Source organism: Megalops cyprinoides, chromosome 8 (assembly GCF_013368585.1).
Source record: "Megalops cyprinoides isolate fMegCyp1 chromosome 8, fMegCyp1.pri, whole genome shotgun sequence".
Taxonomy (NCBI): domain Eukaryota; kingdom Metazoa; phylum Chordata; class Actinopteri; order Elopiformes; family Megalopidae; genus Megalops; species Megalops cyprinoides.
Window position 1 is genome coordinate 7,813,476 of NC_050590.1, and position 24,308 is coordinate 7,837,783.

General features: G+C 48.9%; 1 protein-coding gene across 3 annotated transcripts in view; it reads left to right on the forward strand.

Moving 5' to 3' along the window:
• Positions 1-24,104, forward strand: part of dennd4a (DENN/MADD domain containing 4A) — a 55,479-nt gene extending 31,375 nt beyond the window's left edge. The window contains exons 11-34 of one of the 3 annotated variants that reach the window (XM_036535821.1): positions 57-157; positions 1,440-1,661; positions 3,144-3,289; positions 3,961-3,999; positions 6,778-6,911; positions 7,222-7,354; positions 7,729-7,935; positions 8,392-8,520; positions 9,446-9,590; positions 10,978-11,106; positions 12,330-12,452; positions 13,522-13,674; positions 13,929-15,010; positions 15,485-15,695; positions 16,512-16,615; positions 17,012-17,187; positions 17,391-17,558; positions 18,130-18,307; positions 19,246-19,500; positions 20,730-20,847; positions 21,266-21,292; positions 22,231-22,393; positions 22,988-23,052; positions 23,534-24,104. In XM_036535821.1, the coding sequence (XP_036391714.1) occupies positions 57-157; positions 1,440-1,661; positions 3,144-3,289; positions 3,961-3,999; positions 6,778-6,911; positions 7,222-7,354; positions 7,729-7,935; positions 8,392-8,520; positions 9,446-9,590; positions 10,978-11,106; positions 12,330-12,452; positions 13,522-13,674; positions 13,929-15,010; positions 15,485-15,695; positions 16,512-16,615; positions 17,012-17,187; positions 17,391-17,558; positions 18,130-18,307; positions 19,246-19,500; positions 20,730-20,847; positions 21,266-21,292; positions 22,231-22,393; positions 22,988-23,052; positions 23,534-23,670 (4,345 nt within the window). In that variant the 3' untranslated portion in view covers positions 23,671-24,104. The remainder of the gene's footprint in view (positions 1-56; positions 158-1,439; positions 1,662-3,143; positions 3,290-3,960; positions 4,000-6,777; positions 6,912-7,221; positions 7,355-7,728; positions 7,936-8,391; positions 8,521-9,445; positions 9,591-10,977; positions 11,107-12,329; positions 12,453-13,521; positions 13,675-13,928; positions 15,011-15,484; positions 15,696-16,511; positions 16,616-17,011; positions 17,188-17,390; positions 17,559-18,129; positions 18,308-19,245; positions 19,501-20,729; positions 20,848-21,265; positions 21,293-22,230; positions 22,394-22,987; positions 23,053-23,533) is intronic. The other 2 variants (XM_036535822.1, XM_036535823.1) reach the window with 2 other exon arrangements.
• The last annotated feature ends 204 nt before the right edge of the window (positions 24,105-24,308 follow it).

Below are 24,308 nucleotides of genomic sequence, written 5' to 3' on the forward strand. Positions count from 1 at the left end.
GCGGCGTTTGTTTTGGGTTCCTCTCATTCAACTCTGAACATGTGCTCTGCTTCCAGCAATGAAGACAAGAGGGTACTGACCTGGAAGATCCTGCCAAAGAAAGCTTGCAAAAACCTGCTGAATACCCTGAGCAATCTCTACCAGCAGCTGGCCGAAGGTTAGTGTGAAAAGCATTGAACAGATGAAAAAGCTTTCTTTTTTCCCCTGTCTGGTGCCAGTGTGCTTCCCTGAGTCGGTGAGAAGATGCATTCGCACATGGTCTTGTACAAAGCTTTTTTTTTTTCCACCTGTGAGATGTCTGCCTTTGGTCGGTACTTTATCAGTGGTGCTATGGGTTGTATTAGTAATGCCTGTTAGAATGAAATATAGGGAGTCAGCCTTCTCCGCGAAACAGAAATAGAATAATTGCTTTTTCTCTGGCTTGGAGAAGCTGGGAATGCTTTCAGCCTCCCCCCCCCCAGGTGATGAGAGATTAGTGGGGTATTGATTCACGTATATGCTTCGGAGTCCTGATCTTAACACTACAGCATGAGGGAATCGTAGCGCCTCTTCATTATAGATCCTGCCGATTATGTTGAAATATATATTAATGGCATAAATTTAAACCCGGTCCAGAACAAAGCCCAGACCGGATGAAAGCAGTGGCTATCCTGCCAACCGATTTGTTTGTCTTTGATGGCGTTGCAGCAGGGGGCTGTTGCGGGTTAGTTGGTCTTAAAACCTGAAGGATACGGGTGGGGTAAAGATGGTGTTTCCTTGTGTACGGAACCCTATCTGTAGTGCTTTTATGAAGTTTGTACATTTGTTACATATGTTGTTTGTTCTCCGGGGGACCTGTATTACATTTTTATCAGGGATGTGGATGACCCGTTCTTGTATAATGAGGTAAAAAATTTCCCCAGCTGTTGCAGGAGAAATAATTCATCTTTAAGAAATCTATCAAGGCTCCTATGTCTCATGATGACCCTGTGTATATACAGTACCAGTATACATGACCAGTCAGAAGTTTGGACACACCTACTTTTTCTTTATTTTTACTATTTTCCACATTTTAGGATAATGGTAAAGACATCAAAACTATGAAATAAAACAAATGGAATTATGCTGTGACTAAAAAGTGTTAAACAAATCAAAACTATCTTATATTTTAGATTCTTCAAATTAGCCAAAGAATATTTTTTTTAAATAAATTTTTTTTTGGAAAGAAATTCATGCATAGACATCAGTTTGACTATTTATATTTGGCTAAGGAAAAAGTCATTAGATCAAAATGTCTTTGAATGCATGTTTCCCATTACGTTATTCAGGTGTGTCCAATCTTTTGACCGGTACTGTGTGTGTGCATATGTTTATACTGTATGTCTTTGTCCAAGAAGGCACTGTTGACCAATCTGTTGCTGGGCTGACTGTGTGTGTGTGTGTGGATGTGCCATTTACAGGGCAGCAGAGGCCCAGGGAGGACGGCCTGATGGAGTTATCCATGAGTGACCACTGCGACTCCATCGGGGGAAAGAGCCTGCAGACGCTGGAGATGGAGATCCAGGAGGCCTTCCTGCGCTTCATGGCCGCCGTGCTGAAGGGATACCGCTCCTACCTGCGGCCCATCACCCAGGCGCCCTCTGAGAAGGCCACCGACGCCAGCTCCCTGTTCGACCTGCAAGGTGGGCGTCCCCCCTCTCTCCTGCCTCACTTCCACTCGGAGCCAGCAGGGAGCCGGGAGAAAGCCTCACAGCAGGAGCTAATCTGAGGGGATTATGGGACATGCCTGAGAGGATTTACCTCCTTGTGCTGTTGAATAATCCCGATTGTCTGCAGGTGATCAGTAAAACAAGCCTTTTTGTGCAGGGGGTAATTTGAACGTGTGCAAGATGGCACGTTTTCGTTTCCGCGCTCGGTAACACGCCGGCTGTAAAGGGAGCGATGGAGACGCACCAAATGCAGCAGCGTTACCCTGCTCATAAAATTATCGTAACAGTGATAATGTGCTCCTTCTGCGTGCACATCTCCCAGCTGTAAGCGGACGTCACAGTCCAGACAGATGGTCCTGTTTAATGCATGAGAATTCTGAATGTTTTTCTTTTCCGATGCATAAATCAATAACGGAGAGTCCAGAGATGTCAGGGCGGCGTAGCCCTCCAGAGAGTTAGCTCAGCAGCTGCGCGGGGCGCTGCGGCCCTCAAAATGAGGCTGAGATCACACCTGAAATCTGTTTGGTGATCTCATTGTAGCCCCGGCGGAGATTACACGCGGTGTAATGTCCAACAGGATTAACGTGCTAAATAAAATGTGGGGGGGGGAGAAAGCACGAAAACACAGCTGCAGTGCTGTTACATAACTGCTCCAGCGAAAACCCAGCCGTGGGTAAGGAGGGTGTGTCGGTGTCTCCTGGACGTCTCGAATGCCGAATGTGAGCCCGCGTTCGCAGAGAGGGGTCGTTTTTGCTCCAGCAGCGCCAGTCATGTCAAACAGCCGGTTTCAGTCAGGTGATCCCTGTGTGTGTTACTCTGTTACACTACCCTGAACGTCACTGATGTGTCCGGTGTCGGTTGCTGCTGGCAAGGGTGGGACATAACGGTGTGAGTGTGTGGGTGTGGGGGGGGGGGGGGCTGCTGTGTGTGAGAAAAGAGCAGCTGATGAGTTTCTTCTTACTTTAAATGTTTTCAGCCAGGGCATAAGGGACCCCTAGCGGTCTGTGAACACCACAAAATGCATCCTCAACAATAAGACATTTACATTTACATTTATTCATTTGGCAGGCGCTTTTATCCAAAGCAACTTAAAAGTGAGGCAGAGTACAGCTCAACACAAGAAAAAATAAAAGTTCTGAAAGCAAAATTAAAATTTGTTACAGCTAAAAGAGTCTTCACAGTGATGTCTTTGTTGTGATGCGAGCCAGATTATCATAGCTAACACTTGGATTACTTATGGATTTGAATCACAGTACCATGTAAAATATACAAGTAGCGTGCAATGCATAAAGGAGCCTCCACTTTGTCTTACGGTATTGGTGTTTGGGCTCGGACGAAACACAGACTGCCTGCCACAGATTCTCAGGTGCAGTACCTCAGTGTGTACGCAGTTATTCTGTGTCTGTCTGTGTGTGTACCCCTGTTAATATGTCAGTCCCCCCCTTTCTATTGCAGGGTTCCTGAGAAGCCGTGACCGTTCGCACCAGAAGTTCTACTCTCTCATGACCAAAACCCAGATGTTCATCCGCTTCATCGAGGAGTGCTCCTTCGTGAGCGACAAAGACGCCAGCCTGGCTTTCTTTGACGACTGCGTGGACAAGGTACATGTGGTTCCTGTTTCTGCCCTACAGCCCTCGGTGACTGAGCCATCACTTTCCCTGCCTGTTTTCTTCCTTTTGTGGCTTTTGGTTTGGTTCCCTCACCGCTCACACTAGCATGAGTTGGTTCAGAGGATTTTCTCCCACACTGTTCTCAGTAGAACACTAGTCTTAAATACCAGGGACAAGATTTGTCCTTAAATATGTGTCAAATTCAAGCAGTTGTTACATTCTTTGGATTCCTCCATTCATCCTTGAGCATTTTTGTCAGTGTCACAGACCACTGATGTCATGATGTTTTCAAATGACAAAACAGTAACAGTCGTGTGGAGTAGTGGTGGAATACAAAGTAAGAAATGACAAACATGCAGTAAGAGCAAAATCTGAAGGTTGTAAGGCAAATAATTTTGTAGACTTTTCACAGTAGATATTTAAATGTACAAATGATTCATTTAAGCGTACAACACTGACAACACTTGATTTCATACACAATTTTACATTTGAGACATTCCCCCGACCCTCTAACCGACTTGTGCAAGTTGACCGGCCTCAAGCGACGGTGTGCTCGCCCGACTCTTTGTCACGGTCTGCCGAATCTCTGCCTCTAATCCAGTCTGCCTTTCTCTCTCACACTCCTGCCTCTCTTCCTCTGCTCTGGCTCCCTGTCTGAGAAGCTGTACAGCACAGAGCGCAGTGCAGACAAAGGAGGGAAGGTAAGCCACGCAGGAGAGGCACGCCTACACTCTGTGGGTCCCCAGTACTCCCGACCCTGTTAACACCCTCTCTCGGCTTAGTGCTGCTGTCGTTGTATCCTTGCATTGGGGCTCGCGTGCGTTAATGAACAGTGCCGTACAGAAAGTGCCGAACAGAAACATACCGGTGTGGGTTATGGGTTGATGCTGGACTGTGCTGATTAAAAGGGTTAAGTTTTATTAGGAAGAGAGAGCTTATGAGACTCTCCGAAACTAACCTGCTGCGCTTTACTCCACAAGAGTGTGAATTTTTCTCAGAAAAAAAAAAAAGTTTTGTTTTTTGTTGTTTTTTTTTTTTCTTTTCTTTTTTCAAGGGGGAGTGTCAGCGCACCATTGGCTTAACGGCCTTGATATTGATCCAAGTAAAGTAGGAGTTATCTCTTTTAAAAGTTTCCTATGGTGTTCTGCAGATCAGATTTACTGTGTGAGAGCATCGGACCTGTTAATTGATTGGTGTGGCTCAGAGGGAAGGGAGGTGGCTGGGAACGTCAGAGAGCTCCTGCCGGGACAGTCTGTACCGGGGCTTACAATGTGACTGTGTGTACGCACGATAAGTACGCACGAACAAGGGATGCGCAGAATACTGTGTCTTCCAGCATCGCTGCCTGAGATAAAGCTGTTGTTAGGAAGAGCCAGTGTTGATGTCCCTTGCTGTGCTTGAATAAGCCTCCCTTGTCAATGCTGTAAAAGTGTGATTAGAGGAGATGACAGCTGTTAGAGTCTCCTGATACTACACTGGTTTTACTGGGAGCGGTGTTGATTTGTGCTAGTATGAGTCATCAGTATGGTAGGTAAGGCTCTGACTCCTGGTTCGGGAGAGCTGCTATTGAATTTCATGCAGCACACTTAATACCGCGGGCATTTCTCACTAGTCCCGTCTTATTACGGCCTTTCGTTCTCATGAGGGCGTGCGGGAGAGGGTAGGGCATGGCCGGTCTTGTGTAACCGGTAGCTGATCTGTGGAAAGGCGGGCCGGGCGGTGAGAGTGAGCCCGAGCTCAGCTCCACCATGCCGCCCTCAGCAGGGGCCTGACCCTGCCCTCCTTGGGAGACACGGAGCACGCTCCGGACTCGCTCCGGGCCCTCCCTGAGTGGCGTGACTGCTAATTCCCACAGAGGGAAGCATGTCTGAGGCTTTGTAGATTTCACAGCTCCACTCGGCCAGGATGTTCCAGTGCTGCCCGGGCCTGCGCTTAAACAACCAGAACAAAGCCCTCTGCGCACCCCCCCCCACCCCACCCAGCTCTCACATCACCTACCATCCCCTTGTTTTCCGGTGGAGTCAAACTGGCTTTCACTCCGCGCCGCTTTGGTCTTATTTTTAGGAGCTGATTTTGAGTTCTGCTGGGGGATTTGTCATGTTGAGGAGTTCAGAGTGGCAGAGCATGCCACGGTGCCGGCAGAGAGACTTGTGTGAGAGCACCCCCACCCCCCCCACCCCCCGGTTCAGGCTGGGGCAGTTTTGAGCGATCAGTTGGCTGAGGGAGAGTGGGTTGTGTCCGTTGGCCTTGGCAAAAATGGGTGAGGCAGTAAGATGAGTCAGCTTTATACTTGTGCTCATTAACAGGCACTAGGAGAAACCCTGCATCTCATTACTGGGATGTTAACTGTATCTCTCAAGAAGGAATCATGGGAAAATGCGGTGTTCTCACTGAAAACTAGGTCACCTGCTTTATCTTTCCACTGTGCTGAACACATAGCCCGTTGGTCCCTCTCAAGATATTGACTGGTACGCATGAGTGTCTAGTTTTAGCAAATAGAACGTGGCACTTCGGAACACAGGCTAACTGGCTGCTATTGTAATGTACTCTATTGGTCTCCTCTCCCTGCAGCGACTTGCCATCCCATAATCATTGTCAGGTCACTGCAGTGGAGTTTCATTCCTCTATTTTAAATAGGTTTATGGATTTTGGGGAAAAAACTGACCTGTTTTTTTTCCCCTGTACAGTAAATAACGGCAGTGTTAGAGCAATTTTCGTCAAAGTAATGTGTTGCTGTCAGACATAATTGCTGTGCAGTAAAATGGCATTCCAGACTGTTAATGGGGGCTCATTTTGTAATGACGTGTTGGGTGTGTGAATAACAGGCACGTCCAGTGCCAAGATGTGGTTGGCTTTTATTGTGAGTGAGAGCTTCGTTTCGGCATTGTGCTGTTGACCAGCTCAGCGTTGTGGTGGCTGGCAGTCACAGCTCAGCGTCAAACCATGTCTGACTTGCACCCTACATGTATCTCTGAAAATATCGGGTAGCTTTCGCATGGGTTAGAGATAGGAGCTAAGAGGATGATTCTTGTTACTCTTAAAGGGTTTAGAAGGGAACCTATAAGACTGTTCATCACAGAAGGGCTGAAAAAGGACATGTTAGGATTTTTCCTGAAGGGATTCTCTTTGAGCTCTTTCTGTGGGTTCACGCTGAAAACTGAATGGATTGTTCTTTTTTGTTTTGACAGGAAGTTTCTCTGGAGATGCTGTCAAGCCTCTAGCACTAATTGTTGAGCAGTATATGCTGCTGGTATTACTGAGTATTTTAAGATTCTTGCCAACTGTTGGCCTGAATTGACATTGACTTCTAATCTGAAGTCATCTAAGGCCTTTTTGGCCTGTGTCGCACTCCTTAGCCTCCTCAGTCTGCATACAGATGGTTATTGCCAGGGTGAGAGTTGCACTGAGCTGTTTCAGTGGAGAATGGATGTGCTACAGAGGACGTCCCCAGTGGTAATGTCATTTGTCTTTTCCTATAGGTGGACAGTGACCGGCCAGAGGAGACCAGGCTGATTGAGCTGGACGAATCGCATCGCAGCGAGCACACAGTCTTCATCACCCCCCCGGAACTGCCCCCCTTGCCTGAGGGAGAGGAGTATCCACTGCATTACAGGTACCCTCACCCCCCCCCCCCCCCCCCAGCAAATCTCCTAGGACATAATTCCTCCCAATTAAGTGCATCCTTTCCATTGGGAATTTTGCCTGTTATTTTGTTTATGCGATCTTAATAATGTGTGATTTTTGTTGTGTTTGTACTTGTACCAGTGACTGTTTTGGGGTACAAACCCTACAAGCTTTTTATGTGAGGTGTTTCCTGTGTGCCTCCGTTCATGTTATGCAGGTACATGTAGTATTTGGTGTATGTTCGTGTGGGTTTCTGAGAGCGTGTCAGTGTGCTTATCAGACTGTCATGTTTTCCACAGCTACAGTGGCTTCCCTGTGCTGAGGCGGGAGCTGTTCGATCCCTTGGAGGGGCTCCGGACCCCCTCCTCTCGCCTGGCCACACGACACAATAGCCCCACCAGCCCCGCCCCTATGTTCCGCCGGACCAAGCAGGTCAGTCTTCACCACCTGGCCCGTCCCACTGAGATGATGTCACAGTGTCTTTCTGACAGCGATATATTCCATCACGATTTGTGACAGAATCACACGTGCGCAAAACATTTCAGTGCCACAGGGAGTATCACAAATACACTGCACGCAGCAGAATGTCTTTGCTCTGGGGCAAGATTTGAGAGTCTAGGTTAGTCAATTTGGAGGGTTGTCATTAACCTCGAGGCAATGTTCTCGGCCTGAACAAGCACATTTCTCATCTTCCCAAAGTTTACACTCACCCCCCAGCTCTCTCCCGGGCCCCTGTCTCTCATTCTCTCTGGTGTAAGCGGACTGCACTGCATTGGCCGTCTCTCCGTGCTGTGTGCTTTTTCCAGGAGATCAAGTCAGCGCAGAAGATGGCGAAGAAGTACTCGTCCATCCCGCAGATGTGGTCCAAGTGCCTGCTGCGCCACTGCTACGGCCTGTGGTTCATCTGCCTGCCCGCCTACGTCAAAGTGTGCCACTCCAAGGTGCGGGCGCTGCGTACCGCCTACGACGTGCTGAGGAAGATGCAGGTCAAGAAGCTGCAGCCCCCTGACGAGGTACCAGACCGCAGGCCGCGTGCACCGACCAGCTCACCTGTTCTCTTTCAGAATGTTCCTGGCAAAACGCTGGCGCCTACCTAGAGATTAAGGTGTTCATTAAATTGGAGGTGTTGACTTCTCACACAGAGTAAAACTCTAAACTTGACTCAACAAATGGAAAGTAAAATGGTCCAGCAAGCTGCCCAAGAGCTCATCTCAAGGGTTGAAATTGGCTTACTGTTTTTAAAAACACAGATTTGTATTTATATATACATATATTTTTTCTTTATGAGAAACATTTGAAACATGCATCTCAACATTGCTTGATTTCCTACACATGTGAACTGTGATTAATACTAATACTCCTAATAGTACTATTACTACTGATACTCCCAATACTACTAATACTACTATTAATACTACTACTGTGTACAAAACATGTACGTTACTGAGCTCATCCCCGTGGCCCTGCAGGTGTGTTACCGGGTTCTGATGCAGCTCTGTGGGCAGTACGGACAGCCCGTCCTGGCCGTGCGGGTTCTGTTCGAGATGAAGAAGGCAGGCATTCACCCCAACGCCATCACCTATGGCTACTACAATAAGGTGAGGACAGGGGCCAGGTTTCTGGGGCACGCACAGATGGAATCGGGCTTTTTATAACGCAGACTGGTGGCAGCCACTGTAATGGTGGGAGGCCTGAGAATGGATTGCAGCCTCCAGATAGAACTGGCAAAGTTCCACAGTGGAGCTGAGCAGAAAGGCAAAGTGCTGTTTTTTCTGGGTCAGTCAGAAAACACGGACTTGCAGGATGCAGGTTGCACTGCCGTTCCAAAATCCTGCTGCGGGAGTCATCAGAGTGCTGCTATCAGTGGCTTTGATGCACGACTGTTGTTCCGAGATTTTTTTTTAACTTCTCGAAATCAAGCTTTTGGATAAAAGCCCCCTCTGCCTGTGTGTTTGCCTTTCCAACAGTGTGCCATGCGGATCAGAGGGGGAGAGTACGCCCGATTCATGAACAGAACACTTAATACTCTCATTTGTACAATGAGATCACCGCCAGCTCAGTGTGCGATAATATCAGAGCTGTCTGATAAACACAGAGAGGAGGTGCTATCGGGCTCACACTGGCTTTCACACATGGGGCTGTGCTATCAGACATGCGGTGGATCTGGCATAATTAGGGTGGAGCTGGTGGAGAGGGAGGCCGAGAAATCAGACATGCAGTGGGGCTATCAGACCCACACCCCTGTGGGGAGCCGTCCGTTTTGAGCAGCTCAGTCTTCCGTGTTCCAGGCACGCCTCCGCCTCTGCCCAGCATCTCCTCCCTCCCTAAGCCACAGCCACGTCCGTTACCGACTGCCCAAGGAACAAACCCAATTTCGCGCGTGCGAAATCTCGAGAGCTGTCAGCTGGGAACACAGACAAATTAAAAAGACGAACTCTGTCACGCTCGTCCATCTGCTTTGTAATGCGGTGTTTCTGTATTACTCACTGTTCCCTTGGTCCCCCCCCCCCCCCCCCCCCCCAGGCTGTGTTGGAAAGCACCTGGCCCTCCAGCACCAGAGGGGGCTACTTCCTGTGGATGAAACTGAGGAACGTGGTGGTGGGCGTTGCCCAGTTCAGACGCACGCTGAAGAAGCAGCAGTCGAGCGTGGTGTTGACACCGCTGTCAGGTATGTTTCTGGGTCTGCCTCTTCAAAACTGAGAAACTGTGTTCAGTGCCTGAGCGGGGGAGCGCCGCTGAAAGAAGAGTTAGTGATTGTTTCGGCAGAGAAGCCTGAACTGCAATTCTGCACAGCTTGGACACTCGTGTGTGCAGTTCCCAAAGGTGCACCCAGACAACATCAGCAGCACCAGAGGCACGGTTGTGTGAGAAACTCACTTTTCACGGTGGGGCTTTTTTTTTTTCCCCTGGCTCTGAAAACAAACCCAGACTCTCTGCCTGCTGTTAGCAATTTTCCCTGAATTTCATGCGGCGCTGCGGAGTTGTCAGGCAGCGGCTGAGTCCCTGGGTGAGTCTGCGACCCCCCACCGCAGGGCACGGATGGCCCCCCTGAAGCCCCCTGCTGCGACCGCACACTCCCACCACGCTCACATGGTAATTAATGGAGCCAATTAACATTGCTTGAGATCGGTGCCTCCCTGGCCCTCCCAGCTCTCAGGCGTCCCTCGGCTGATTTATGCGCCCCTGCCTACTCCCTCTGAGGGCTCTGTGAAGGGCTCATTAAGATAAACTTATGATAGACTGCACCAATTCAAACAGAATCATTCAGCTCCACTGCCAGCGAGCTTGCCAAAGCATTCAGCACTAAAAATCAAACAATTTCACTTTGAAATTACTCAAACTCTGAAGCCCAGAGCGTGATTGCTTATGAAAGCCTGCCTTGTAAGTTTTTTTTTCTTTCTTTGATTGGGGAAGCGGCGTTGAGGACTGTGGAGTTCTGATAAGGCTGAACTGTGATTGGCCCTCCCCACCCCAGGCCTGGCCAAGGCTTCTGGGTCCAGCAGATTTTGCCTCCATGGCTGAGAGAAGCTCCTCAGGGCCTGAGAGCCAGAAAGGAGCTGCTGCCATCTGGATCCAGACGCCCTCCGGGACAGCAGACAACCCTTGACCACATGGCCCCGAGCTCCCCCCTCAGTGCCATTTGGATGAAAGTCATTTTTCCCTGCTGCTGATCGATTGGTGGGGGGCACATGGCCGTCCGAGCGCAGAGCAGGCTCCTCTCTCCCCCTCGACATTATTCTCACGAGCCCTCCTCTCCTCTGTTAGCTCTCTTTCTTCCTTTATATTACAACATTTGCTGACATTTAGAAAAATCAATGTTCAAACTTGTTTTTTTTTCTCTCTCAGGGGGTCGAGAGCGTAATGGCTGTGTGTTTGGTGGCTGAGTCAGAGGAGGGGGTGGAAGGGGTTGGGGGGGGTGGGGGGGGGATGTTGCTCTTTGTCTGTTGGTGAAGCCTTCCCTGTCTGGACAAACCCGGAGTGGGAGCCAGAACTTTGCAGCTTGCCTGCAGACGACAGGGCTGGCTCTCTGCTAACGTCTGGTTGTCTCCGAGCAGATGGCAGCGACCTGGACGCAGTCAGCCACGGCAGCCTGGATAGCTCTAACGACACTAACCCCGCGGAGCAGGGCCCCTTCGGCACTGACTTAATCAAAGTAGATTCCACTGACGATAGATCTAGCACAGGTACACTCCAGCCCGGCTACCCTCCTCTGACACTGTCTTTGTCTTGCTCTCTCATCGCTCCACTCCTCCGTCCTCCCTCCCTCTCTCCCCCTCCCTTCCTCACCTCTCCGGCCTGCTCCTTTCTTCTTTCCTGTTGTCTTTTTTCGTGACTGTCACTGTCTCCCCCCTCACCCCCCCCGCACCCCACCCACCCGTCTGCACCCTGCATGCAGCCAGCTGCGGGCACAGCAGCGCGGGCTCGGAGAAACCCTCATCCCGTTTACACTGGGCATGCTCTGAGCCCAGAGACCCTGCTCTCCTCTTCTCAGGTAACTGTCTCTCCACTCATTCATCTCATCACTGCCCCCCCACCCCCACCCACCCTTTGCACAAGCTCTTCCTCTGAATCTCTCCCTCTCTTCCTTTTCATTGATATAGTTATTATTTTTTTAATGGTTGTGGACTGCTTACATGGAAGCCCATTAATGTAGAGCAGGAATACCACGACACTGATGATCACGGTAATGGAAGATTAGCATGAGAACCACTATGAGTGTTTTGAAATTGAATTGAAAGAAGATTTTCTCACAGTGTTGGTAGTGTAGTGAAAAAAAAAAAACAGAGGATTTCTTCTGAATTTCTGCATTAAATAGCTAGAGGTGTCAGCACCGCTATATAATGTAACTGTAAAAAAAAAAAAAAGGAATAAAGAGACATTAAGCTGAAGGGTTTTTTTTAAGAAGACATAAAGCTGCAGGCGAACACCTCTGAAGGAGATGAAAAAGGACTGATCTGGCAGCTGGTTGCCAGGAGACCCAAAGTTCTCTCTTTTGCCCTGTTGTGTGAGAGGGAGAGAGAGATAGAGACAGTTAGGTTTGAGGCTGTCAGGATCTCCTGCACCTGGTAGTTTAGTTGCTCCCTGATTGCTGACGTGTGCCTTCAGAAGCTTCTTCATGAATAAAAAATCTCTCTCTCGCTCTCTCTCCCTTGCTCTCCCTTATAGTTAATGCCCAACTGCAGTCTCAACTGCAGACCAAGAAATATGTGGTATATCCCCAGCCTTAGCTGCATTGATCCTGGACACGTAGCATTGCTGATATATCAGATACCACACAGTAAAATGCAGCAGTGTCCCAATAGTGTAGTGGCAGTTTCAGCCTCCCTGGCAGTGAAATACTGTTTAAGAGGACTGTCCAGTGTCTTTTTAAGTGTGTACAGTGGCTGACTGTCTGTCTCTGTCCCAGGAGGTCAGTCTGACCTGGGCTACAACTCCTTGTCCAAAGAGGAGGTGCGAAGAGGTGACAGTAGTCAGCAGGATGGCAACCAGGACCAGGAGGAGGACAAGAAAGAGAGTGACTCCAGCTCCCGTGAGTTCACACACACACACACATACACACACATACACACACATGCACACACATGCACACACACACACACACACACGCGCGCACACACACACACACACGCGCATACACACACGCACACACACAAGCAAGCACACACAGCATTGTCCACAACACTCGCACCATCAGTGCCAGCCTGATTGCACCTGGCAGATACAATCCCGATAGCCACCTCAGTCATCTCTAATCAGTTCTTTCAGAGTCGAGCTCAGGTTCCTTGCCCACTGAATGCAGAGAGTGATATCTTTTCCTTAGGACAACTTGCACGCTGCAGTATAGAGGCCTCATGGTTTAGGGTTGGCTGCACAGAGCAGCTTTTGAGGCTGAGATGTGCAAGATGCGATGATGTGATGATTGCAGGGTGTTGGGATTTGAGGTCTAATGAGCACTGTGAAAATGCAGATCCCAGCGCAGATTCCACAGTGAGCTTCAGAGTGCAGGTTACAGGATCAGTGATTGACAGTGAGCAAAGGAGGGGTAGTGAGCCAGAGCTGAACACACACACTGCCTTTGCCTTGGTTGACTTTTAAATGCAGCAACGGATCTCTGATTTTGAGTCACAAATCTGCATTATGATGTGGAGTTAGAGCAGAACTGTGTGCACTGAAGTTGGGATGTTGGCGGGAATGTTGCTGTCCTAAAAAGTTCTTCTGCCACCTAGTGTCTGTTGTAGGTATTGCACATCTTCACTGAAATTCTCAGTGTTTGCTGGTCTCGCTGTTCTCTCAAAGGTTCTGTTTGTCTTTTGTGCTGCCTTGAGCTTTGAGCTCAAACTCCAATTCACAGTGGCATATTCGCAGTGACTTTTTGCAAATATATTTTGTTCTCACAAAACATTGTGCTTGACTCTGCCCTAACATTATGGACTGAACTGTCAACTACTTAATGTGTAGGTCTTTTGGGCTCAGTACACTTGTGTTTTAGCTTGTGATTAGAACAGAAACAAGCTGCATGTTGGAAGCTAGTTTTAAGGTGCTTTTTCCCTGTTGGTTTGAGATGTGCCCTGAGTGCCAGTTTGTGTGTATTTTCGCAGTGTCAGAAACTGAGAGTGCCAAGGGCAGCGGGGATTGTATTCCTCACCTAGACTTCCCAGCAGTCCAAGGACCGTTCCAGCCCCGTGCGGGAATCGTCCGCAGCAACTGTCCCTATGACAACGCAGCCAATGAGGCTAATGACGCAAACGCAGGTCAGTATTTACCAATGAAACATTCCCATGTACCACGCTCACCAAGCCAACAGCAGGCTATCACAAGTGACCTTGAGACAGTAGTCAGTGAAGGTCACATAACATAAATAACACGAAAGCTACCATATGTGAGGACTGATGAAGTGTGTGCAACTGTACATTTTCATCTGTACGCTCGTTACGCTATTTAATGTTCGATGGTGATTCTCTCTTCCAATGAGACCCTCTCTCTGCGTCTCTCGCCCTGTGTGTAGAGCACTCAGCTGGCCTGCTCTTCACCTCCTCCCTGGAGGAGATTGGGGAGGTGCAGGGCAGCAGCCTGCGCAGAAGGCACAAGAGCGCAGTGGAGGAGGGCCGGGGATCGTCGGACTGGCCTGGGGTCAGAGGTCGCAGTCTGAGCGGGGACACGGGTGGGCGCAGGGTGCTGGGGCTGGGGATGACTCAGGGAGAGACAGACCCAGCCAGGATCGCAGAGAGGCTGGGCGCCGATGCCAAGATCCTGTCGGCCACCTTGGAGAAGAGCAAGAGGCCCGACTCTCTGGACATCGGCGGGGGTGGAGGGGAAGGCGTGGTCAGGCCCAGCTCGCTGGACATCAGCACACAGCGGCACCGCCGCAGGGCCGTGCAGGAGAGGGACTCCAGCGATGAAGACAAGGCCGACACCACTGCCATCTTCGACCTGGAGGACCTGGACGGGGAGGTGGGGGAGGGCCAGGCGGGGCGGGGGGCGGAGCAGCGCAGGAGGTGCGTGCAGCGGAGCGTGAGCAGCGGTAGCTTCGGTGGCCAGGCGGCGAAGCGGACGGGCATAGAGACGGGCTTCGACCCCCTCTCCCTGCTGGCAGCAGAGACGGAGCAGCAGCAGCGGCTGGAGGAGCAGGACCCGGAGAGGGAGGGCGTGCTGACTCCCCGCCGTGACCTGGCGGAGGAGATCGAGATGTACATGAACAACATGGGCAGCCCCCTGAGCAGCCGCGCTCCCAGCATGGACCTGCAGGACCCCGCCAGCCCCCAGCTCCACGGCGACCCCGCCTCCCGCCGATCCAGCCTCCCGCACAGCTCCCCACGGGCCGCCGGCATGCCCCGCTCCCGTACCTACCACTCCCGCCCCCGCGACCGCCTCTGGTCCTCGCCCACCTTTTCCCAGGGCAGCCCCCGCCGGGAGAGGGAGGCCTCCACGTCTCTGGCGTCGCCCTCTCCCTCCTCCTTTGCCCTGGACTCACTGCTCACCCCCACCCTGGACGTCTTCAAGAGCAGCATGGTCTCAGCGGGGAAGGGCGTGGCGGAGAAGGCCAGCCGCTGGTACTCCCGATTCGCCACCTACACCACACCCACCAAGGTAGGGCTCATTGTTGGTTCAGACCAGGGCAGCTGGAGGCAAGGGCTGCAGGCCTACAGTACCAGTCTGGTTAAGATAATACGAACCATGCATTCAAAGACATTTTGATCTAAAGATATGCTTAAATGCTTGAAATTTGTTTCTTAGACAAATATAAATTGTAAAGTTGATGTCTATGTATAATTAAAACAAGTATATATTAACTTTAAAAAAAATATTTGTGGCTACTTTGAAGAACGTAAAATATAGGAATTTTGACTTGTTTAACACGTTTGTGATCACTGCATAATTCCATTTGTGTTATTTCGTAGTTTTGATGTCTTTAGTATTATACTAAAATGTGAAAACAGTTAAAGAAAAATCCTTCTATGTGTAGGTTTGTCCAAACTTTTGACTGGTACTGTACGTTCTTCATACTGCTGTGTTGGTGTAGCAGTTTGTCTCATTTTCCCGCTGCCTGTCCCTCACCTCTAGGATGCCAACTATGACCGGACCAGTGTGTCGTCTCTGGGCATGGCTGACCCCGACAGCGCCTCTCTGCTGGACGAGGAGCCCTGCCCAGAGCCTGAGGTGCCCACCTCACCTCTGCGCAACGGCATTACGGGCCCTAAGAGAAGCCCTCACCGGACCAAGCAGGACAGCCCCACCCTGCAGCCCAGCTCAGGACGCCCACCCCTCCACCCAGGTACCCCACTCCTGTCCCACCGAGCGTACAACAGAGCATAGGGGGCAGCAGTGTACCACAGTGGTTAAGGAGCAGGACTCCTTAAACACTTTCAGACTAACCGAAAGGTTGCCAGTTCGATTCCCTGCTGGGGCACTGCTACTGTACCTTAACCCACAGTTGCATCAGTAAATATCCAGCTATATAAATGGATAACATTGTAAAAAAAAAAAAACCTATAATTAATGTAAGTCGGTCTGGATAAATGTGTCTGCTAAATGCCAGTAATGTAGTGTAATGTAGAAGCAGACAGGGATCCACACATTACCACACACACAGCTGCCTCTGTAGGCCTCTGGCTCCTATTGGATATGTGATACATGGCAGAATCTGAACAGTAGTGTGTGTGAAATACTCCATTGTGGAAACGCTGTAAGCAGGATGCTGTTAGCCTTTAGGGGTTGGCATCAGTGTTGTATTAGTGGCAGTGTACTCAGAGCTGGGTCAGCAGACACAGTGAGCACTGTGCTGGGTGCTCAGGGCTGCATCAGCATCTCAGGCTGGTAGCGTCTCTCAGTCAGAGCTCTTGCCTAAAGCCAGGTGCCACGCAGACACTCTGATGCCACTGATGACAAGCAGATGGGAATGTTCTTTTATTTTACGAGCCAATGTTATAATCCTCTCAGTACTGGCACAGAGTGATGCGAAATTCAGTGTTAGGTGGGGCTGAAATGGCTTGAAAAGTACTGAACCTTCCAACGGACACTTGAAAACGCCCCGGTGAGGTCATTTTCAGCGTGCTGGTGATTTCTGATGAGCGCTGTCCTCCCATCTTAGGCAGCGTGCCATCTCCCTCACGATCCCCCCTGCCAGAAAAGGCAGAGCTAGGCTACGCCCGCTACACCAGCAGCTCAAGCGTCTTCCAGAACTATGCCATGGAGGTAAGTGCGGAGCACAGAGATCTGTCTGGAGGCTTACGTACCTGGAGCAATGGGTTCCGCTCCTATCGGTGGCTTCAGTTAATTAATAAAGACATGAGCTGGAATCAAGTCCAGAAAGACACAGACAGTGGACCCAGCTGTCTTATTTATCTATTATTAGTGGTACCCAAATATAGTCTGGTAGGGTTATAATCCAGAAGGTCCTCCAGGTCCCTTTGAATGACTGTCTGTCTCAGAACTGGGCAGAGTGCTTCAGCTGAGAGGTAATTAGTTGGGGTTGAAGGGAAACCTCCAGGATTATGGCCTTAAAGTAACAGCATTGGGCTTTGGTTTGGTTATGGTTTTTACCGTAACCTGCTGTAATCAAAAAGACTTAAAAACAATGCTGGTATGCAGGTGCTGATCTCCAGCTGCTCGAAGTGTAAGACCTGTGACTGCCTGGTGTATGACGAGGAGATCATGGCTGGCTGGACTGCTGACGACTCCAACCTGAACACCACCTGCCCCTTCTGTGGGAACCCCTTCCTGCCCTTCCTCAACGTGGAGATCCGAGACCTGAGAGGTCCTGGCAGGTACAAGACCACGGCACTGCATAGAGACAGACAGACAAACAGCAAAACAGACAGACACTGTCCCTGGACTGGCTTTTTTCCATCCCTTGGACCCATGGTCTCGCACCATAACCTGACTAAATATCTGCAGAATTTCAGTTGATAAAATGATTTTATGTCTACCCCATTCTCATTTTAACTTCTTCTTCCTTGCTTCCTGCCAGGCACTTCTTAAAGAGCAGCCCAACTTCAGAGGAGGTGGGGTCATCATCCTACCCAGTTTCCACCGGTTTGGGAACCAGAACGTCCTCACTGTCCATGCCCTGTCCCACTATGGCTCTCTCTCCCCCCTCCCCCAAAATCACTGTTCAGGAGCATCTCAACAGCAACAGGTACACTTTAGCCCTCTTTTCCTCTTTAAATCCATTCAGTGTTGCCAAAGCTTTGCCTCCTTCACTGCCAAGAAAACAGTCATTAGTGTGAGTGCTGTCTCCCTAAGTTCATCAGCCTGTCGCTGTAAGAAGGTTAACGTCGGGCTGTCTCACCAGGCCTCCTCTGTCTGTTTCCACACCAATGGTCAGGTTTTGATACCAGCCTAATGCTTTGCACTAATGCCGAATTTAGTGGTGCACAGGTTCTCTTATCATTTCACGTTGCGTTACTGTGCAACTATTAAGACTTCATCTTTAGTTCAGCAGCTTCTGAATCATAGAGCTTCTGAACCTGTTACTCACCGTGACTGGCGTTCACTCAGCCTCAATACAGCCACACAGTGCTACGCTCCCTCCCCTTGCCTTTGAAGCACCTCCCCCGTGGATTCGACCTTTGCACCCTGTTCCCAGTTGGCATTGATCCGCATTGTAATCGGGAGCTCCAACCAGCCGCTTGGTGCCTGATCTCCCATTCCACCCCCTGTCTATCTCACTCACGCTGTCCTACCCCCCCCCCCCCCCCCACCACCAGGAGCAGCAGCCCCCCGGCCCGCAGCATTGAGATCCCCGCAGAGCGTCGGCAGGGAGGCCTGTCCCCGGCGGCCCCCATCGCCCGCAGCGCCAGCGCCTGCGGACCCCTGGAGGAGCCGCCCAGACCCCCCCACCACGTCTCCACAGGCAGCCTGCCGAGCCGGCTCAACGAGCCCACGGTGAGAGACCACGCCGCCAGTGCCATACCGCAACCGCGGATCAGCCCTCGTCTTTACGAATGAACATCTACCAGATTGCTATTTTTGGTCACATTTACGTTGCACTAACAATCACATAAACGCAGCATACCTATACCAAAATACTGTCAGATACACTATGCAGACTGTTTGAATTTGAATTCAGGAATGTATTTCAAAAGACAATTAGAAAATAATGCAGTATATTTGAGAATGCATTCAAATACGTAAAAATAATTTTCTAAGTATTTGATACGCAGCATTTTACAAAGTATTTTACAAAGTATTTGCACAGATTTGTACACCCTTATGAGCAGTAACGGCAAACAAACCTGATACTTGAAACCTGATATCCATATTTAAATAAAATATAATACAATCATGGTGACTGCATACAATACATAATACTATACACAATACAGTCAGGGTCATTGCAAAGCTATGTTACATGATGTTATCATCAACAAGTCACAGTGACTGCTTGAGAGTGAACAACTGAAAGTAGTTTTGAAATTTTAATGTGAAAAATATGACTTACTAGCATTGGAGCCTTTGAAACTGAATTGTTTTGTGTTTGAAATAAATTACATAACAAACAAAAATGGGTAGTGTGTGTAAGGTAATCTAGTCTTGTTTGCCAGCAGTGTATCAGGACCTTGTCATTTAGCCAGTTACATATATCTTGTGGCAACTGCGCACGACTGAGATAAGTATGGACAGACCACAGAGAGGAGGATTGCTTGTTACCCATGCGATTCTTGCGTTATGAGAAATGGCCTCTGATTGAGCGGGCAAAAACAACCGCTCCTTTTGATTGGTCGACCTTTGAGCTTGCATTATCTCACTGTAGAGATGTGACGGTGCGTCCAGTGTAGTAGGAGCATGAGGCTGGTGTGAGAGCCTGTCTGTGTGTTCTTCAGGACCCTCTCAGCATGGAGTGGCGCCTGCACAACCCCGACCCGGTGACGGTGCCCTACCTGAGTCCGCTGGTCCTGTGGAAGGAGCTGGAGAGCCTGCTGGAGAATGAGGGCGACCTGGCCATCACCGCCTCCGACATCGTGGACCAGCACCCCATCGTCTTCTGGAACCTGGTGTGGTACTTCCGCCGGCTGGACCTGCCCAGCAACCTGCCAGGTCTCATCCTCAGCTCCAAGCACTGCAATCGCCACTCCCAGGTTGGTGCTAAAAACAACACATACAATCACACACTCACAAATACACACACACACCTTTCTCTCTCTAACGTACACGCACACACACACACACCACTAAATCAATCACACATCACACAGAACAGAGTTTTTTCGCAAAATACACAAGACACACCACTCAACACATTGACCACACACTTAACACAGAGCATATCCACCACCTAAGACAATATAACAACGCTACTACAGAACCCAATGCTGGACTCAGTCATGCTACTAAACAGGACACCCAAACAGACACAACACACACAGCACACACAAAAAGGACAAAGGTGTGTTACTTTGCACAGACTTTTATTTCCATACACGCCTCATATAAGGCTGTTACATTCACTGTTCCTGTCAGGGGGTAAAACAAGACCATTTAAACCTGTCGGCAAGAAACAAATCTGTTAAATAATGCATCTGGCCTTCTGCTTCAGTTCCCTCGAAAGTTCTTAGTCTGCTGATCTCTGCAGATGTGGGCTCGTCCTCTGTGTAACTTGAAGAGCCACTTCAGCGTGTGGGTACAACAAACGTCAGCTCGGTGAGGCGGGCCCGCTTTTGAGACGACGCGTTCCCCGGTCTTGTCCTCTGAGAAGTGACAGCTCGCTGTCATGGGCGTCGGAAGCGAGCCCGCAGTGAACCTCATGCTAATGCGGAACCTCTCTCTGAGGCACTGTCTGATGCTTATCCTTTTAGGAAAGACTTAAAACCTTAGAAGAAAACTACAGGACAGCAGCGCACCCTTTCATCCCAAAGTGAAGCTTACGCTTCCAAGTTGAGCACTGAACCCATTTCACCCTCTTCTGCTTCCTGTCTTTTAACTTTGCATAGCGTCATGTAGCGCAAATCGCTGCTCAGACGTAAAAGAACTGTGTCGCTTAGAAGTCAAAGACTTCGCTGCTTTTTTGACTGTGTTTGGGCAGCCTGTGTCCTGTATTTAGGATTCAATAGGTTCTTCTTCAAAAGGTGGGTATGATGACTTGTGGTAGGGCCTGAATAGTATTATACTCACACTCTAAGGTCTGGGAGGGTAGTTAGCCTGGTCTGACACTGTTGCTCATTCAACTTGAATGGATAAACTTATGTACTATTTGTGCTGGACATCGTTCTGCATAAGAGTGTCTGCTAAATGCATGTAATGTAACATAATGATGACCAGAATATGTGTGCATCCACCCCTCACACTTTCCTGCCTCCTTGCCCTGCAGATTCCTCGCCACTGGATGTCAGAGGACAGTAAACACGTGCTGATCCAGAGGCTCTGGGACAACCTGAAACTGCAGCAGGACCCCATCCAGCCCCTCTACATCCTGTGGAACACGCGAAGTAAGTGCTGCCCCCCGGAGGGTGAGCTGTGCAACAGCAGCCACAGCCTCCCTCTCTGCAGAGACCAGCACCAAAAGGCCCCACCCACCACAAACTCTTTGGATTTACAGGCAGTTTATTTGTCTGCAAGAAAGAGGGAGGGTGTGACTATTAAGTCCGATTGTTGCATGCTATTAAAATAATAGTTTTTAGATTTGAGGCTGACCTCGTCCTGACCTCTTCTGGGTGGACATAGAAATGTGATTTTTTTGTTATATGTCTTTTTTTTTTTTTGAGATGCAGTTTTTTTTGGCACAGACGCAGTCAGATTTATATGCCGATCCAGCAGAATTTGGGTGTTACAACTTACGGCATGGTGTCTGTCTGTGCAGACGTCCTGATGTCAGGACCTAACAGGACTCTGTTCTCTGTCTTGCAGGTCTTAATTGTACTCTTATAACAGAGAGTGAGTGTTAACAGTACTTGTCAGCAGAGCTCCTTTCCTCACCTTCTACAGTTCTGTTTTCACTCTCTGTAGTGTTTGACAAGTGTGTTTTTTGATTTGCTTCACAGTAAACGTATCTGTCTGTATGCGTCTGTTTCACATCTGATTCTGTTGGCTGTCTGTGGTTGCAGAGGCAGGGCCTTTACTAAACCGGGTGACAGGAGGAAATAGGGCTACAGATCTATCATTTCCCCTTGTTGTAGCATGTCGGTTTAACTCTACGGTGCATCCGCTTACTCAACCTCACTGTCGGCCCCCCCCCGCTTCAAGTTTTAGAAAAAAAGCACTCAGAGGATTTTTTTTTTTTTTGTTAGTTGAAAGCTCCTGACTTTTCAAAAGAGTTTCCCATATTTCAGCCTTAATTGTCCAACATATGTCTTTGCATTACTGGATGTTAAACATGCTGATATCATTTAAAGATGCATTATTGTTTCTTCTTTGTTTTTGGGTGTGCTTCATTTTGTTTTACAGTGTGTGTGTGTGTGTGTGTGCTATACACTGTGTGTACCCTGTGTAATAAGTGTGTGTGCATGTTCTGTACAGTGTGTGTTGTACTGTGCGTACGTCACACTGTATGTGTGGCCTGTGCAATGCGTGTATGTTACATACAGTGTATGTGCTGCATGCTGTGTGAGTGTGTGTGTGTGTGTGTGTGAGTGTGTGTGTGTGTGTGTGTTTGTATGTGTGTGTATGTCTGTGTCTACGTGTTTGTGTGTGTGTGTGCTATACACTGTGTGTACCCTGTGTAATAAGTGTGTGTGCATGTTCTGTACAGTGTGTGTTGTACTGTGTGTATGTCACACTGTGTGTGTGTGTGTGTTTGTATGTGTGTGTATGTCTGTGTCTACGTGTGTGTGTGCGTGTGATACCTGTCTCTGACCTGTCGTCTCCCTCTGCAGGTCAGAGCTCCCCAGGGCCCCGGCGAACACAGGAGGATGAGGGTCCGTTTGAGGAGGAGTTTCTGCGGAGCGTGGTGAAGAGCATCCAGAAGAATGATGTGTACCGGCCCATGAGCCAGGTGCTGCAGCTTCTGGGCACCACCCTTGGAGTCAGGAGGCAGAGGTGAGGAGTTTCTGGGCCACTCCTTCTCAATATAGTGGAGCAGCAGTGTAGTGTAGTGGTAAGGAGCAGGGCTCGTAACCAAAAGGTTGACGGTTTGATTCCCCAGCGGGGCACTGCTGCTGTACCCTTGGGCAAGGTACTTATCCCAGAATTGCCTCACTAAATAAACAGCTGTATAAATGGATAACATGTGAGAATTGTAACCTATATGTTAGGTTACTTATAATGTTATAAGTTGTCTGCTAAATGACAACAATGTAATTAATGTAATCTACAATAGTGACTGTACATACATTTTATTTGCATGGTCCCTCTCATTCAGTAAAACAATGAAAACTGTAATAACTATACACCCTGAAAAAATGACTGAATAAAAAAAAAGTATTCGGATGCTTTAGACTGATGTTGTGTAAGAGCTATAAAAATGAATGAAGATGCAACACAGTGAAACCGTCACTTTGTTGCTTTGATCTGAATGAAAGGGTCTTCGACTCTGCTATAAAACATGAAATATACAGCAGACAGGTCCAGTACTGAAGCCTCTCTCTGCATCCTCTTTCCCCCCTCTTCTTATTCCCTTATGAATCTATGCAGGAGTTTATACAGAGACATCCTGTTCCTGTCTTTGGTGGCCTTAGGCAAGGACAACATTGACATCGGTGAGTAAGGTCCCCTCTGGCCTCGTTATTTTTCCTGACAGTCTCACCAACTGACTCTATGAGTACTGACTTTCAGAAAGTGAAGTCCCTCTCCTCCACTGCATCTCCAGCAGTTCTGTCCATAGATAATAGCAAGCAATGTCAATGTCGCAGATCCAGCAGAATTAAGGAGGTACCTGTGATAGTGTGTATTCTCTAGGTTGCAGTGTTGTTAGATCTGAAAGCCAGGAGTTGAGTGAGCCATGGGTGTAGTCTGGGATGTTCGGTATGCTGCGATGAGTCCGGAATGTTCCAGGGAATGGGGCAACCAGGTAGAGTGGGTTAGAGAGAGACACGGTAGGTGTGGCAGGGAGAAGAGGCAGGTAGGACAGGTGTGTGAATGTGAGGGTGGCTTTATGGCCATTGGGGAACTAGAGGATGTATGGGCTTGATGGTTGGCGATCAGTTATTGATGATCTTCACCTTGCCTCAATCCCCTCAGATGCCTTTGACCGTGAGTACAAGATGGCATACGACCGCCTGACCCCTAACCAGGTCAAGCTGACGCACAACTGTGACCGTCCCCCCAGCGCCGGGGTCATGGAGTGCCGTAGGACTTTCGGGGAGCCCCACCTCTGAGCTTCTCGGCCTCCCTCCTCTTGTCTTACATCTACAACTACGCATCATTTAGCAAACAAAAAAAACCACTTCCATGAAATGTCCTACATGCAGTGATATGTTTGGTGGGAAGAACAGGCCCCTGCTGTGGCACGATTTCTTCACATCTATCGCACCAGCCTTTGCGAGGTGACCACACCCACTTCAACTTCACCTATGACCACGCCCACCTCTAACCCTTGACCTCAGAGAGAGGATAAGGAGGACCCTCTAAAAGGGATTTACATGGCATTTCGTCAAGAAGTGCAGATGCTTCTTGCGAAAGCAGCCTCTTACATTTGCTAAACACTATTCTGTACAAAAAAGAAAGAGAACAAACTATATCTGTGGTACTACAGGAGACCTGTGTTATAAAAGTCCTGTGTATAGATTATGTTGAATACAATGCAAATGTACTGTATATACAATATTAGAAACTTTTATAAAGCATTTGTATCATATATTCAAATATTAAAACTAATATTGGCAATATTTTACTTAACATGGAATCTATTTATACAAAACCTACCACTATTTATTTCAGTAGGATTTGTTTAGTTTTTGAGCCGGCTGTCATAATGACTGTTTCCCATATAATACCTGTGTTTGTGTTGACTGTT